Raw genomic sequence first — 12279 nt, forward strand, 5'->3', positions numbered from 1 at the left:
AGATATGGCGGACACAATGCTACAACACTATAAGGTTTGAGTAAATTTGTGTGTATACACCCAATCACGTCCGCCATACCTCAAAAAGGTTATAGGTTGTAAATGATACTAATCTAGAAATTTGTGTCGATCCATTTTCCTAACAGGCCAAAAGAGAACTTGCCTCAGTGCAGGAACAACAAAAAGATGTGGAGGGATTGAAAAAGGTAATTATTATCTGAAAGTTAAATAGATCGGGGATAAAGAATTTTATTTGGTTTTACCTTTTAAAAAAAAGGGATTTAAACTGCCTTTACCTACCAGGCAGTATCAGTGGTCTAGTATTAAGGCATCTGCTTAAGAATGGCAAAGGTCGTGGGTTTGAATCCCACCTGAGTAATATGCGTGCGGGTTGTGTCCCATGACTCAGTGAAAGTACCAAGTACACTACAGTGCTTCACACACAACGGTGCAAGGGTAAAACCAAATGAAATTATTTGGTCGGTTGGATTTAGGTCAAATTTGTGGTACTGTTCCCAGAAGCTCCTTTAAATCAACAACTCAAGGGGTTACCTTAAGGTGGAAATGCCATCATTTCAACATACGTCCTAAAGTTTGGAGCATACAATCCTAGAAAGCAAATTTCTTCACTAAGCGAAAAACGAGTGAGATACCAGTCCCAAGAATGTACCCTTAATGGAATGTCAGCCGGTAACAAGTTTGTTTGTGCTTAGCAAATTCTTGCACTTACAGGATTTCTGACTGGGCCCAGTATTTTATGACCTTATTGTTGGCAAATACTAAAAACCGCTCTCTCGTCTTTCCAGGCATCAGCTGAGAAGGAAGCCTTGTCTGCTGAGCTGGAGAAGGCCAAGACCAGCATCAGTCAGATGGAGAAGGAGCGATCAGCGTCTTCTGCCGAGTACGAGTCCACATGCCGTGAACTCAAAGATGTACAGAATCAACTCAGGCAACTCATGGAGGAGTTAAACACAGCCAACAAGAGAGCCGAGAATAGCGTCAGCTCCGACGAAGTCCAAAAGGTAACCATCTCTTGTTGTTTAATGATTGGTCTTTTTAATGTGTTTGAGATTTTAAAATGTGTTGTAATTGTTTGCAGGGTGGTTTACAGTGGGTGCGTTCGATTAGCTTCCCTGGGTCTACCCCGCGGTGCTTACTCGGGTGAGCCCCTGACAAGAGCTAAACGAACGATCACTCACCGCTCTCGTAGTGACGTCATGCACCTGGGGCCAGCCCCCAAGTGACCCACTTCACAAGCAGGCCACTGGGGTGAGCCCCTGGAATGAGGTCAAAGCTATTCGAACACACCGGGGGCAGACCGAGTCGACCCAGGGAAGCTAAACGAACGCTCCCAGTATGAAGCAGCAAGAGTAATTTGAACTTTACTTGGGAAGAACTTTAATTTTTGAGGTATTGCATGGTGAGGTATCAATGTGTCTTCATGCTCTGTCTGTCTGCAGGAGCCTGCAGTAAAGTTGAAATTCTCTAGATTCCTGCAGAAACAACACCGACTTAAAATCCACACTCTTTATTATGTCCGCTGTGGTCTGAATCCGCTTTTATATTTTATAAGGATGTAATGACTTATTGATCGAGTGTTTAGCTACAGTCTGTGTTCACGTCTTTCCACCGATATGTCTGTATTTTTCACTTGCAACACCATGCAAAACTTCAAAACTATATCTTTTTGATTGTTGACCACAGCCTCTCTCGCCACTTAATACTGAAAGGTGGGTATTTCCTTGCCTTGAAGTTGAGTGTGATATAAATGGTGTTAAGATGAGAAACCTTTTTTTTTCATTGACAATTTTTTAGCCTGTGAGAAAGACTCTATCAGGCATTGAAAATTTATTGCATCAATTGCTATTTTTGGTGTCTTAATATTGTTTTAAGCTCATCTTGAAATACTGAAACAGTTTCCTTCATTACAGAGAGTTATTGTAGCTGCACCTTGATAGAACTGGATACAAACAGTAGTATTACCAATTATTGTTCACCATCATTCTTTATGTCATTATGTTTGTTTATATACTTTGCATTATCTCTGCATTGAGAATGGTGTATCATGATCGGTACTACTTGACTATATGGCAGGTTAAGACCGCCCTCGCCAACGAACAGGAACAGGCTCAGAAACTTTCCACTGACCTGGACAAAGCCAACAGTACCATCGAGCAACTCCGCAAGTCCTCCAGCAGCTTGAAGGACATTCTTCAGGAGGAGGTCAGGTCCCTCCAATCCTCCTCAGAGAAGCTCCAGACGGAACTGGCCGGCACCAAGCAAAGCCTTGAGACGGCTGAGCAGAGGTTTGCTCAGTCTTCGTCTCAGCTGCAGTCAGCTCAACAGGGGCTTCTCCAGTCCAAAGCTGAAGTCGAGGAGACCAAGAAGGAGCTTCTCCAATCCAAATCAGAAGTCCAGGAGGCTCAGAAGCAGCTGCTCCAGTCAAGATCAGAAGTCGAGGAGGCTCAGCAGCAGTCCAGATCGGAAGTCGAGGAGGCCCAGAAGGAGTTGCTCAAGTCCAAATCAGAAGTGGAAGAGGCTCAGCAGAAATCCAGATCGGAAGTCCAGGAAGCTCAGCAGGGGCTTCTCCAGTCAAAATCGGAAGTCGAGGAGCTTCAGGCCAGCCTGGGGAGAACTCAAGAGTCTTTACAAGCAGCTACTAAGGAGAAGCAGGTTCTGGAGCTCACCATATCCTCACTGAGAGAAGATGTGGAGGCGGCGAAGAAGGTGCCTGTAGAGACTGCCGAGTCGACAGAGACTGCCGAGTCGACAGGGACTGCCGAGTCGACAGGGACTGCCGAGTCGACAGAAAGCAATGAGGAAGTACGAGTCACTCACTATGTGTAGTTCAGACTGGAAGAAGATAACATTTTGATCTCACAAGCTTTGATTCTATAAATCATCGATTTTTGTTTTAACCCTCCATCCACTAATACCTGTTCTCACTTATATTTGTTCCTTTTACAGTAAACCCTCTCTGAGCATAACATCTTCATTCCCCCTGCCAATAACTATTCTAAGAAGAATGGTTTTCCAGATCGAAATCTGATAATCCAAGTAGCCCTCCTTGGTTGCCATTTTTTACTGTGAATATGAATTTGTTGCAAAATTGTGCAAATTTTAGACAAACTTAACCGTGAGATGTACACCATGTGCCTTCATCAAGTGCATTGTTGGCTTGTGCGTAAGGCGCTCACCTCTCACCAAGGTGACCCCGGTTCGATTCCCGGCCATGGCCATATGTGAGTTGAGTTGTGCGTTGGTTCTCTGCTGTGCGCAAGGGGTTTCCAGACTATCTGGTTTTCCTCCCTCGAGGAAAAAATTCAACACTTTCGATCTCTGGCTGTGTTCCGGTTCATAATGGGTTGATGTGGCTAGCTGCCAAAGGCGCCCTTGCATGCCTGCTTCTCGAACACTTTGTAGCCGCGTCCTTCGCAATTCAGCTCTTAGCTGTGAGTAAGGATGATTAGCCTATTATCTCGGAGTGGCTCTCATTACACACCAAGTTTGTCGCCAGGGTTTTCAAGCCCCCCCAAAAACACCTCCCTTGGTATGTTATGCTCAGAGTGGATACCTGTACTGGCATTGTCCAGATCTAACCCACTTCCGAACCCCCGAAAAGAATCTGATCTTGTGAACAATGAGTCTTTTTACCAGTCATCATGCTGTACAGTGTGCCAAGCATGTGTTCATTCTATATACACCAACACACCCTCATCATTCATGTATGATTTTGAACTGTGTGTGTGTCGTACTGTTTGCATCTATTTTCTACAAGGGGAATCCCCCTTTTGCTTTTCACGAATCATTCACTTTTTTAAGATGTTAAGATTCTTTTCTGTCTGTTTCTTTTCTCTGCAAGGGTTGAATTTTAATGTTCTTTGCTCTGGTAGGGTCATAGATTTGTACATGTAGATACTCCACAAATGAATTATCATTTGATCTTACTTAGTGAGAAGCACCTGTGCCAGCTGATATAATTATAGTGCCTTCTTATATAGCGATCAAATCCGTGACACTCATGGCGCTTCAACATTATTACCCCTGGTCACTGGGCCTTAAATCATTACTTAAACCATCTCAGCTCCCTGGGGAGTATACAGCTTGTGCCGCCAAATATGTAGCGCACTAAGCTAATCAATCACAAGAACCGTCTCTGCCCTCGGAGGTACCCATTTACCTCTGGGTGGAGAGAAGCTTATGGTTAAGTGGGTTGCTCAAGGACACAAGTGTCACGACCGGGATTCGAACCCACACTGTGTGGAGCAGAAACACCAGAGCTTAAGTTCGGTGCTCTTATCCGCTCGGCCACAACACCCCTATGATAGTATAAACTGTTCATAGTATAAACTGTTTTGAGATAGGATTCCCTGTCGACATTTGTCACCCCAAAACATTTGGGAAACTATTCATGTATAAATCGCTTCTCAGATTGACGAGGGCGGATATTGAATGCTGCGGCCAGAGATAGTAATAATAAAGACTTGTAATGCGTACATATCCACCCTGATGGGTGTTCAAGTCGCAGTAAAACCAACAAACAAAACGAAAGAAAACTAAATTATTCATTGACAACCTGTGACATAAGATATGTTTTGAGGAGAGATTCGAACTTTGTGGTCCAAAGACGAAACGAGATGACGTTGGTACCCGCTGTCACCTCGCTAAATGTGGATGAATAAAACATTCTTGTGAAAATACCTGGAGGTTTTTGCTGTTTTCTCAACAAGTAGACCCTGTGTTCAGCTGAAACTTTAACATGTGACTTTTGTTGTTAAATTCTTTATAATGTTGCCAATGGATTAACATGAAATAAAAAGAAAAAAAACCCACCAATCTATGATCATACCTTTATAGTACAAAAGAGACACTGATTTTCAACCACTCTATTTCAGTTGATACGTCACCAACCTGTCTCCATTAAATCTTTTTTTTTTTACCATCAAGTTCTTGTGTGCTGTTAAAAATGAGACATAATCACTGTTGTAAATCTCCTTTGCTCCATGCACATTGAAGCAAATACAAAATGCTGAGTTGCTTTCGTATGTTAAATAGCAAAGTAGCTGATAGTTTAGCAGTAGCTAATTGTGTCTTGTGAGCTCTTGCTTGCTCCCATCCATAACCTTTAGGTGTAGTTCAATATTTTCACCATCGAAAAAAAAAAAAACTGAAATCAAGAGAAATCAGTTCAAAACAAACAATCAAACAATCAATCAATCATCGAGTCGAGGCCGTACAGCATCTCGAGCTGCCCTACTGATTTGAGTCAAGTTGACCCAGTCCAGCATGCAAGCTTGTAGCTCGTCAATTTTGGCCGATTTAAAACACAAACCAAACTATGAAGGGGATTTTAAGACCCATTGCTCAAAAACAAGATGGTTTAGGTTTAGATGAATAAATAAATTCACAGACAGAAAACTTTGATTGTAGCATTGAGAAATAATCAAAAGAACGCTTAGTGAGTCACTCTGCGAGTCCGTTGTGAGACTATTTTATGGATGAATGAGTTCATTTGACTACAGTGTGTATAAAATGGCAATATTTGCCATACAAATACTGCGTGGACCAATACAAATTGTATTGTTAATAGTGTCAACAGCAGGTCAGATGCGCAATAGACCGTATCGAATAACCCCTTTGTTGCTATGGAAGTGGCCATCTTGTAGGGCAGGCCGTATGTGCGTCTAAACGCGTACATGTACATCAATGAAGCAGGCAGCATTCCCAGTTAGATTTCTACGGCACACGCACGCTAACCCACACACACATGCTCACAGACACCATGTTGTAGGGCAGGCATTTGAATGGTGACGTCATATTCGATACGATCTATAGCATTCACCGAGTACTTGTATTAAATTGCCAGCATGTACTGGGACAGGATGTATGTTTTATGAGGACCAGATTACTGTGTTTAACCACATAGTACTTGTACATATCCTGTCATTTGTGACTTTTATCAGACATTTTTATGGGAAAATCCATTTAAGTTCCATCTGAATCATCATCATAAAATGAGCTCACAACTTTTGTTTAAATGATTTCACAGAATTTGTTGTCCACCAGGAAGTGTTTATCAAGGCTTGTTTATCAGTTGCCGTGGCTTACAATTTGCTTTGCTCATATGTTTAGTTTTTATTGCAGACGGTTGTTTCCAACTTGTGTTTCTTCGTTTTATACTCTGTGCTCACTTCTATCGTTTCTAACCCACAGGAAAAACGACACAGCTTGTAAAAATGCTTCAAAGCATACGCACCTATTTGCTTAGCACTTTATTTATTTGGTTATTTTGTTTTCATGGCTGTGTGTACTGCATAGTGCATATATCTGTGTAACCTAATCATCATGTTTTCTTCCTACATGTACTGTATATATACAAACTGACCATGTTTTGTTCCGCTAATTCAAAACATTTTGCTTGAAAGATTTGTCTTCTCTTCTCTCTTTGCAAGCAGAAAGTTTTGCTAGCTTAGCATATTTTGTTTTATATTATCATCATCTTTGTTTCAACTTCACAAATAAAAACCTGTATCATGTTTTATTTGTAATTGAATATATGTTTATTTAATTAATTTGACACGTGGGAGTCATCTGTGATTAACGCTCACAATAATTCTGACATCAATCACAAATAAACAAATCACCTACTATTAGATTCAAACAAACTAGCATAACATTTTAATACTCACCAGAAACAGTCAAACTTCACTCTGGTGGCATAGAATATTCTTCTTACTCCTTTATTTGTTTTACTCAGGAGGTACAGCATTGCACAGAAGTTAAGTTGTTGCTTAAAAGTTTGGGAAATAACAGGGCCCAATTTCATATAGCACAAAAACTTGCCAAGCACAGAAAAGTATTGCTTAAACAGAAACAGGTTTACATTGTTGTGACTGGTGCCCCACTCAAATTTTGCTTAGCAATTAAATTTGTCAAGCAGTATTAACTGCCTAACAACTTTTTGAAATTTGGCACTGTACACAAGCTGAAGCAGAAGGCCTTACCCGAACTGACGGCTACAGCTACGGTCGCGACTGTTGCTAAGTGTGTTGCTAAGGACACCCTATACCTCAACACTTAATGACATTGTAGCCATAGCCATGGCTGTAGCCGCTAATGGACACAGCCTTACTAAAACCGTCACAAGAATGACTTGACACTTTAAGAAAAGCAATGTTGTACATGTACCTCCTCTCTACTTGAAACCCTTCTTTCTTTAGGCTCATGTCACACGAGGCAATTTACAGGCGACTCCAAGAAGAGAATCCAGTCACATTTGAATGTTCTCAGAATTTTCTTGAAAATCGTAAGACATAGTTTGAGAAGTAACTTATGTGCTTCCAAAGTGGTCCTTTTGGCATGCAGTGCAGTTGGTTGCCTGTAAAGTTGCCTCATGTGACACAGCCCTAAATACCGTAGCCAGAGTAAAGGCCCGGTCCCACTGAGCGATAACGACGCAAAGAGAACGCAATATATTGGTTGAATGAGCGTGTGCGTATTCTGCGTGGAGCAATACAACCAATAGAACGCGTTCTCTGTGCGTCGTGATCGTTAGCGTTCTCGTTATCGCTGCAGTGGGACCGGGCCTTTAAGGTTTGTTATTGGCAGTGTGTCTTGAAGCACAAAGTGCTCCACATTGCAGTAGCTTTGCACCTCGGCCTTGGGAGCTAGTCTAGGACTCGTTTGGACTGATCCCATCAATCTATTGTTACATTGCCGCCTTCAATGTACACATATATAAAAAAAAAAATGCTCATTAAAATGGTGAAAAAATGTACTTTAATTCATGATCCAAGGTGGATTTTACTCTTTTTGACAAAGGACAAAATTTATGTGTTTAAATATTTCTGCCAAGACATACATTGTATTGGTCCATGAATTAAAAACAAAACACAAAAGTTAACCAACAAATATTAAATAACTATTTCATCTTCAGATATTTTTTAAAACAGTAATACCAACCAGACTAGTTTTTGGGGACCTACACTTTACACTTTACACTTTGTATACAAGTTTAACTATTGGTACAAGCATGGAATGCAAACATTTCTTAACAGTTTAGAATTTCTGTTACCCCAAAATTCCTCCATTCAAACCATATATTGTGAGCTCTGTGAAATCATGCTTAGTTTGCAATTCATGAAAGAGCAAGCTTCAGTATTCAATGGGAGATTCGCCTGGTAGCCTATTGCAACCACCTTGGCCCAATTTCACAGAGCTGATTAAGGGCAAAATTATGCTTACCATCATAAGATAACCATCCAAAATACTACTCCACAAGTGTAATTTGTGACTGGTACACTGATTAGTTTTGCTTAGCAACAAATATTAAGCATTATTTTCTGCTTAAGCAGCTGTATGAGATTGGACCCTAGTGCTTCAAAGTCTCCCATTGCTGTATTATATGTTTAGTGTGAAACGCAAAGCACACTTTCAGTATGCATGCAAAAATGTACTTCAAAGCTGGCAGAGTCACCTGTTGATGTTTCATCGGCTTAAGTGCTCAAATCTGTCGTAATGTTGAACAATGTTTGTTTTACTTTTGCTACACATCTGTTTTAATCATTACCCATGAAAGATAATCTTGGGAAAAGTACAGTGAAGTCTGCAAAAAGATAAATACAAAACTTGACCAGAATGCTTTTTGTATCAGAACCAAAGACTTTCAATCATCATTTGTAGAGCTATGAAAAGGCGAATAATTTTCCTATATTGGTCTTGATCTATTCTTACATGTGACCTTTGCCATTACATGTTTTCCAAAGTGCCACATATATAGCAGGGGGCTTCCTGAAGGTCCTCCCCCCTCAAATTTCATAGAGCTGCTTAAGGAGCTTAGCAACTATCTGCTAAGCGAAATTATGCAGGGTACCAGTCACAGTTTGCCCACGTGACATTACACTTTGGCTCAGGCTGGTAACCTTGTTCGTGTAATCATTTTGTTGCGCTAAAGCAGCTCTATGAAATTGGGGCCATATCTGTATGTATGCAGTTCGGCTCCCATAATGGCAGATCATGGTAGACAGTAGCCAAGTGCGGCAATAGAGCAAGGGTAGCAAATGTACTCACCAATCACCCAACTTACCTAACTAGTGGTGTACATGTAATTAATCCCCTCTAGTGATATATAATCTCCTAGTGACGTTGTTAATCTCCTGTAGCTAATCTCCCTCCATCATTAACACTCTCACCAGGAGGTTAAGACTCTAAAGGAAGCCCTACAGAAAGAGAAGGGTCTGACTAAGGACCTTGGCATGGCCGCAGGCAAACTCCAGGCCATGCTGAAGAAGACTCAGGCACTGTATGCAGCTGAGAAGAAAGCTACGTCAGAACTCAAAGCCAAAGCTGGTATTACGGATGAGGTCAGTAGAGAGATTCAAAACGACAATTTTTTATTTATTATATCTTTCTGGTAATGACACCAAAGAACCACTTAAAAGTGCCAACCCATACGCCTCAAGACTGGCCTGGATCAACAACACGGGGGCTACGGAGGCCCTATAGCCCTGATCTTGAGGTTGGCCTTGGTACCTGGGAGCCCTGTTGCCCTGGTCTTGGCCTTGGTACCGGGAGGCCCTGTTGCCCTGGTCTTGGCCTTGGTACCTGGGAGCCCTGTTGCCCTGGTCTTGGCCTTGGTACCGGAAGGCCCTGTTGCCCTGGTCTTGGCCTTGGTACCTGGGAGGCCCTGTTGCCCTGGTCTTGGCCTTGGTACCGGGAGGCCCTGTTGCCCTGGTCTTGGCCTTGGTACCTGGGAGCCCTGGTCTTGGTCTTGGTACCGGGAGGCCCTGTTGCCCTGGTCATGGCCGTGGTACCGGGAGGCCCTGTTGCCCTGGTCTTGGCCTTGGTACCTGGGAGCCCTGTTGCCCTGGTCTTGGCCTTGGTACCTGGGAGCCCTGTTGCCCTGGTCTTGGCCTTTGTACAGGGGAGCCCTGTTGCTCTGGTCTTAGCCTTGATACCCTTCACAAATTTCACATAGACTTTGAGATTTCCCAATGCAAGTTCCCTTTGCAAAATCAGAAAAAGCCTTGCACAATTACAGGCCTGTGAAAATACAGGTACAGGGCTGTGAAGGGACAATGTTGAAGGAATATCAGTTTTAGATGTGAGAAGGAACAACTTGGGGAAAACCCATGCAATTTATTAGGAACTGAAAAGCCAAACCAAATGCAAAGTTTCAGCAGAGAGGCACGGAAAGAAAACACTTAGGTGGCCAGATTTCCAGTTTAATCAATCTATGGTTTCCTAGAGTCGATTTTCTTGTGTGACATCCGGTTTAGACAGGCACTCCAGAGTCGCACCGAACCAAATAGATAAGGAGTGCCTTAGGTCAACCTAAATGGGTGACATTTACACAAGGTTTGTCTCATGACATGATCGACATCTGAAACCAAGGCGCTCCAGAGTCTTTCTAACTGTTTCACACCTCAATTTTTCATGTACTTAATCCACTAATTTGGTTCAGCGCAACTCTCGAGCGTCTGTCTATGATTAATATAAAATTCCTGACTAATCTCATGGGTCTGAAATCCATGATACTTGCACAGTACCAGAACCCCTCACCATACTAAAGGCCTCTGCCAAACCTAGGCTTAGTCTCCAGCTCAGCTTAGGCTCCACAATCATGGTTGAAGTAGTGTGCATTTTGCATATTGCTTCATCGTCAAAAGCAGCCCAAAAGCTGGAGCAGGAGACTAAGCCAAGGTTTGGGATAAAACTAACCAGAGTGACTAGCTGGAGTGAATGCAGTAGACACATGATCCTACAACTCAAAATACAAAAAGATGATAGAGGTTTAAAAACCACGCCTGGGATCGATTTCACAAAGAGTTAGGACTAGTCCTAAGGAGATAGAAAAAAAAGGTATGGCTAGTTCTAAGAGATAAGACTTGTCCTAACTCTTTGTGAAATCCACCCCAGGAATTACCTGGAGGCCTTTGCATCAGCTGCTCATGGTGCTGGCCTCGGTGCCCCTTAAAAAGGTTCCCATAGACGTCAAGGTGGAAGTGCCCTTTGCATATTGAAAATGACCTTGCCATCTCGAAGATATTCCAGGCCTGTGAAACGTCATTTGTGTGCTTCTATTGTTACATGTATGTTGGGAAAGGATTGGGGGTGGGGGGGGGGGGGTGAGTGGTAGTTTTTGTTATGTTCTTTACTGTCTTGAGGCTGATAGGTTGTATTTACAGTGATTTTTTATAGCTATTTTTATTTACGCTGTGGTTTGGATTTTGTAGTATAGTTTAAATCTGAAAGCAGACCCTCTTGCTGTGTTGCTAAAAATAATAAAAGCTCTTGTGCTTTGAAAGTTTGCCCATGAAAACGCAGCGGCATGTCCTTTTGCAAGTTGAAGCATTAAGCTGCTCAGCAGAAACATATTGCTCTAAAAATGTCCTTGCTAATCAAAAACAATGGTGCACCAGTGGCAACAATATCAAACTATATGCCTTGTAACATGTTTTTACTTAGCAATGTTGTTCTGTGCAGTCCAAGTTTTTGCGCGTACAAGCTTTTTGCATGCTTTTAAAGCAGAAAATACTGCTTGAATTTGTTTCTGCTTAAGCAGGATACCAGTCGTAGGACTGTAGGGCCTACATGTCACATGCTGTTTTGGTGAAAGCATAATTATATTCTGGTAAGCATAATTTTGTTGTGCTTAGCTACTTTTGTGCTTAAGCAGCTCAATAGACCTTATGCATTGACGTCATCCAGTCGCCATCTTTGAGGTCAAACGGTGACGAAACAATCGAAACCATAGATTATAGATTAGCCAATGAACAACCTCTTTTTGACCTCAAGGCTAGGGGCCATACTAAAGTGACGTCATGTGCATGAGGTCTAGGAAATTTGGACCTCGCGATTTCTGTGATTCTCATACAATACCCTGGCTTGATGGTCACAGTAAAGGCTGAGAGTTCATGACAAACATGGTCGAGTCTTCACACATGTGTGCATAAAAAGACCAGTCCACTATCATGAGTGTAAACCCATTATGGCATTCATAAAAACCTCCACAACAGACTAATATAAAAACACATGACGACGACCACATAACTGCATAGTGTGTATTAAAAAGTGTGAACTAAACCCATAATCACAATAATGTATTGCATGAACACACATGGCTGTAACATACTATGACCCATGTCTCACTACACGGCTGTCCACACGGACAAGGTACAACATTGATACGCCAAGATTTGTTATTCATTATTAAAAATTCCTCTGTTTTTTTATGCCTCGAAAATGCCCAATTTTCTTTATACATTGTGAACTAACGTA

The 12279-nt window shown here is 42.0% G+C and overlaps 1 protein-coding gene across 1 annotated transcript in view; it reads left to right on the plus strand.

The window, feature by feature from the left end:
* The window catches only part of LOC117296824 (ribosome-binding protein 1-like), a 51518-nt gene that overhangs the window by 25671 nt on the left and 13568 nt on the right, over nucleotides 1–12279 (plus strand). Inside the window, exons 17-20 of the mRNA XM_033779896.1 lie at nucleotides 147–206; nucleotides 807–1022; nucleotides 2095–2823; nucleotides 9195–9362. Of these exons, the coding sequence (XP_033635787.1) occupies nucleotides 147–206; nucleotides 807–1022; nucleotides 2095–2823; nucleotides 9195–9362 (1173 nt within the window). The remainder of the gene's footprint in view (nucleotides 1–146; nucleotides 207–806; nucleotides 1023–2094; nucleotides 2824–9194; nucleotides 9363–12279) is intronic.

Source organism: Asterias rubens, chromosome 1 (assembly GCF_902459465.1).
Source record: "Asterias rubens chromosome 1, eAstRub1.3, whole genome shotgun sequence".
Classification (NCBI taxonomy): Eukaryota; Metazoa; Echinodermata; class Asteroidea; order Forcipulatida; family Asteriidae; genus Asterias; species Asterias rubens.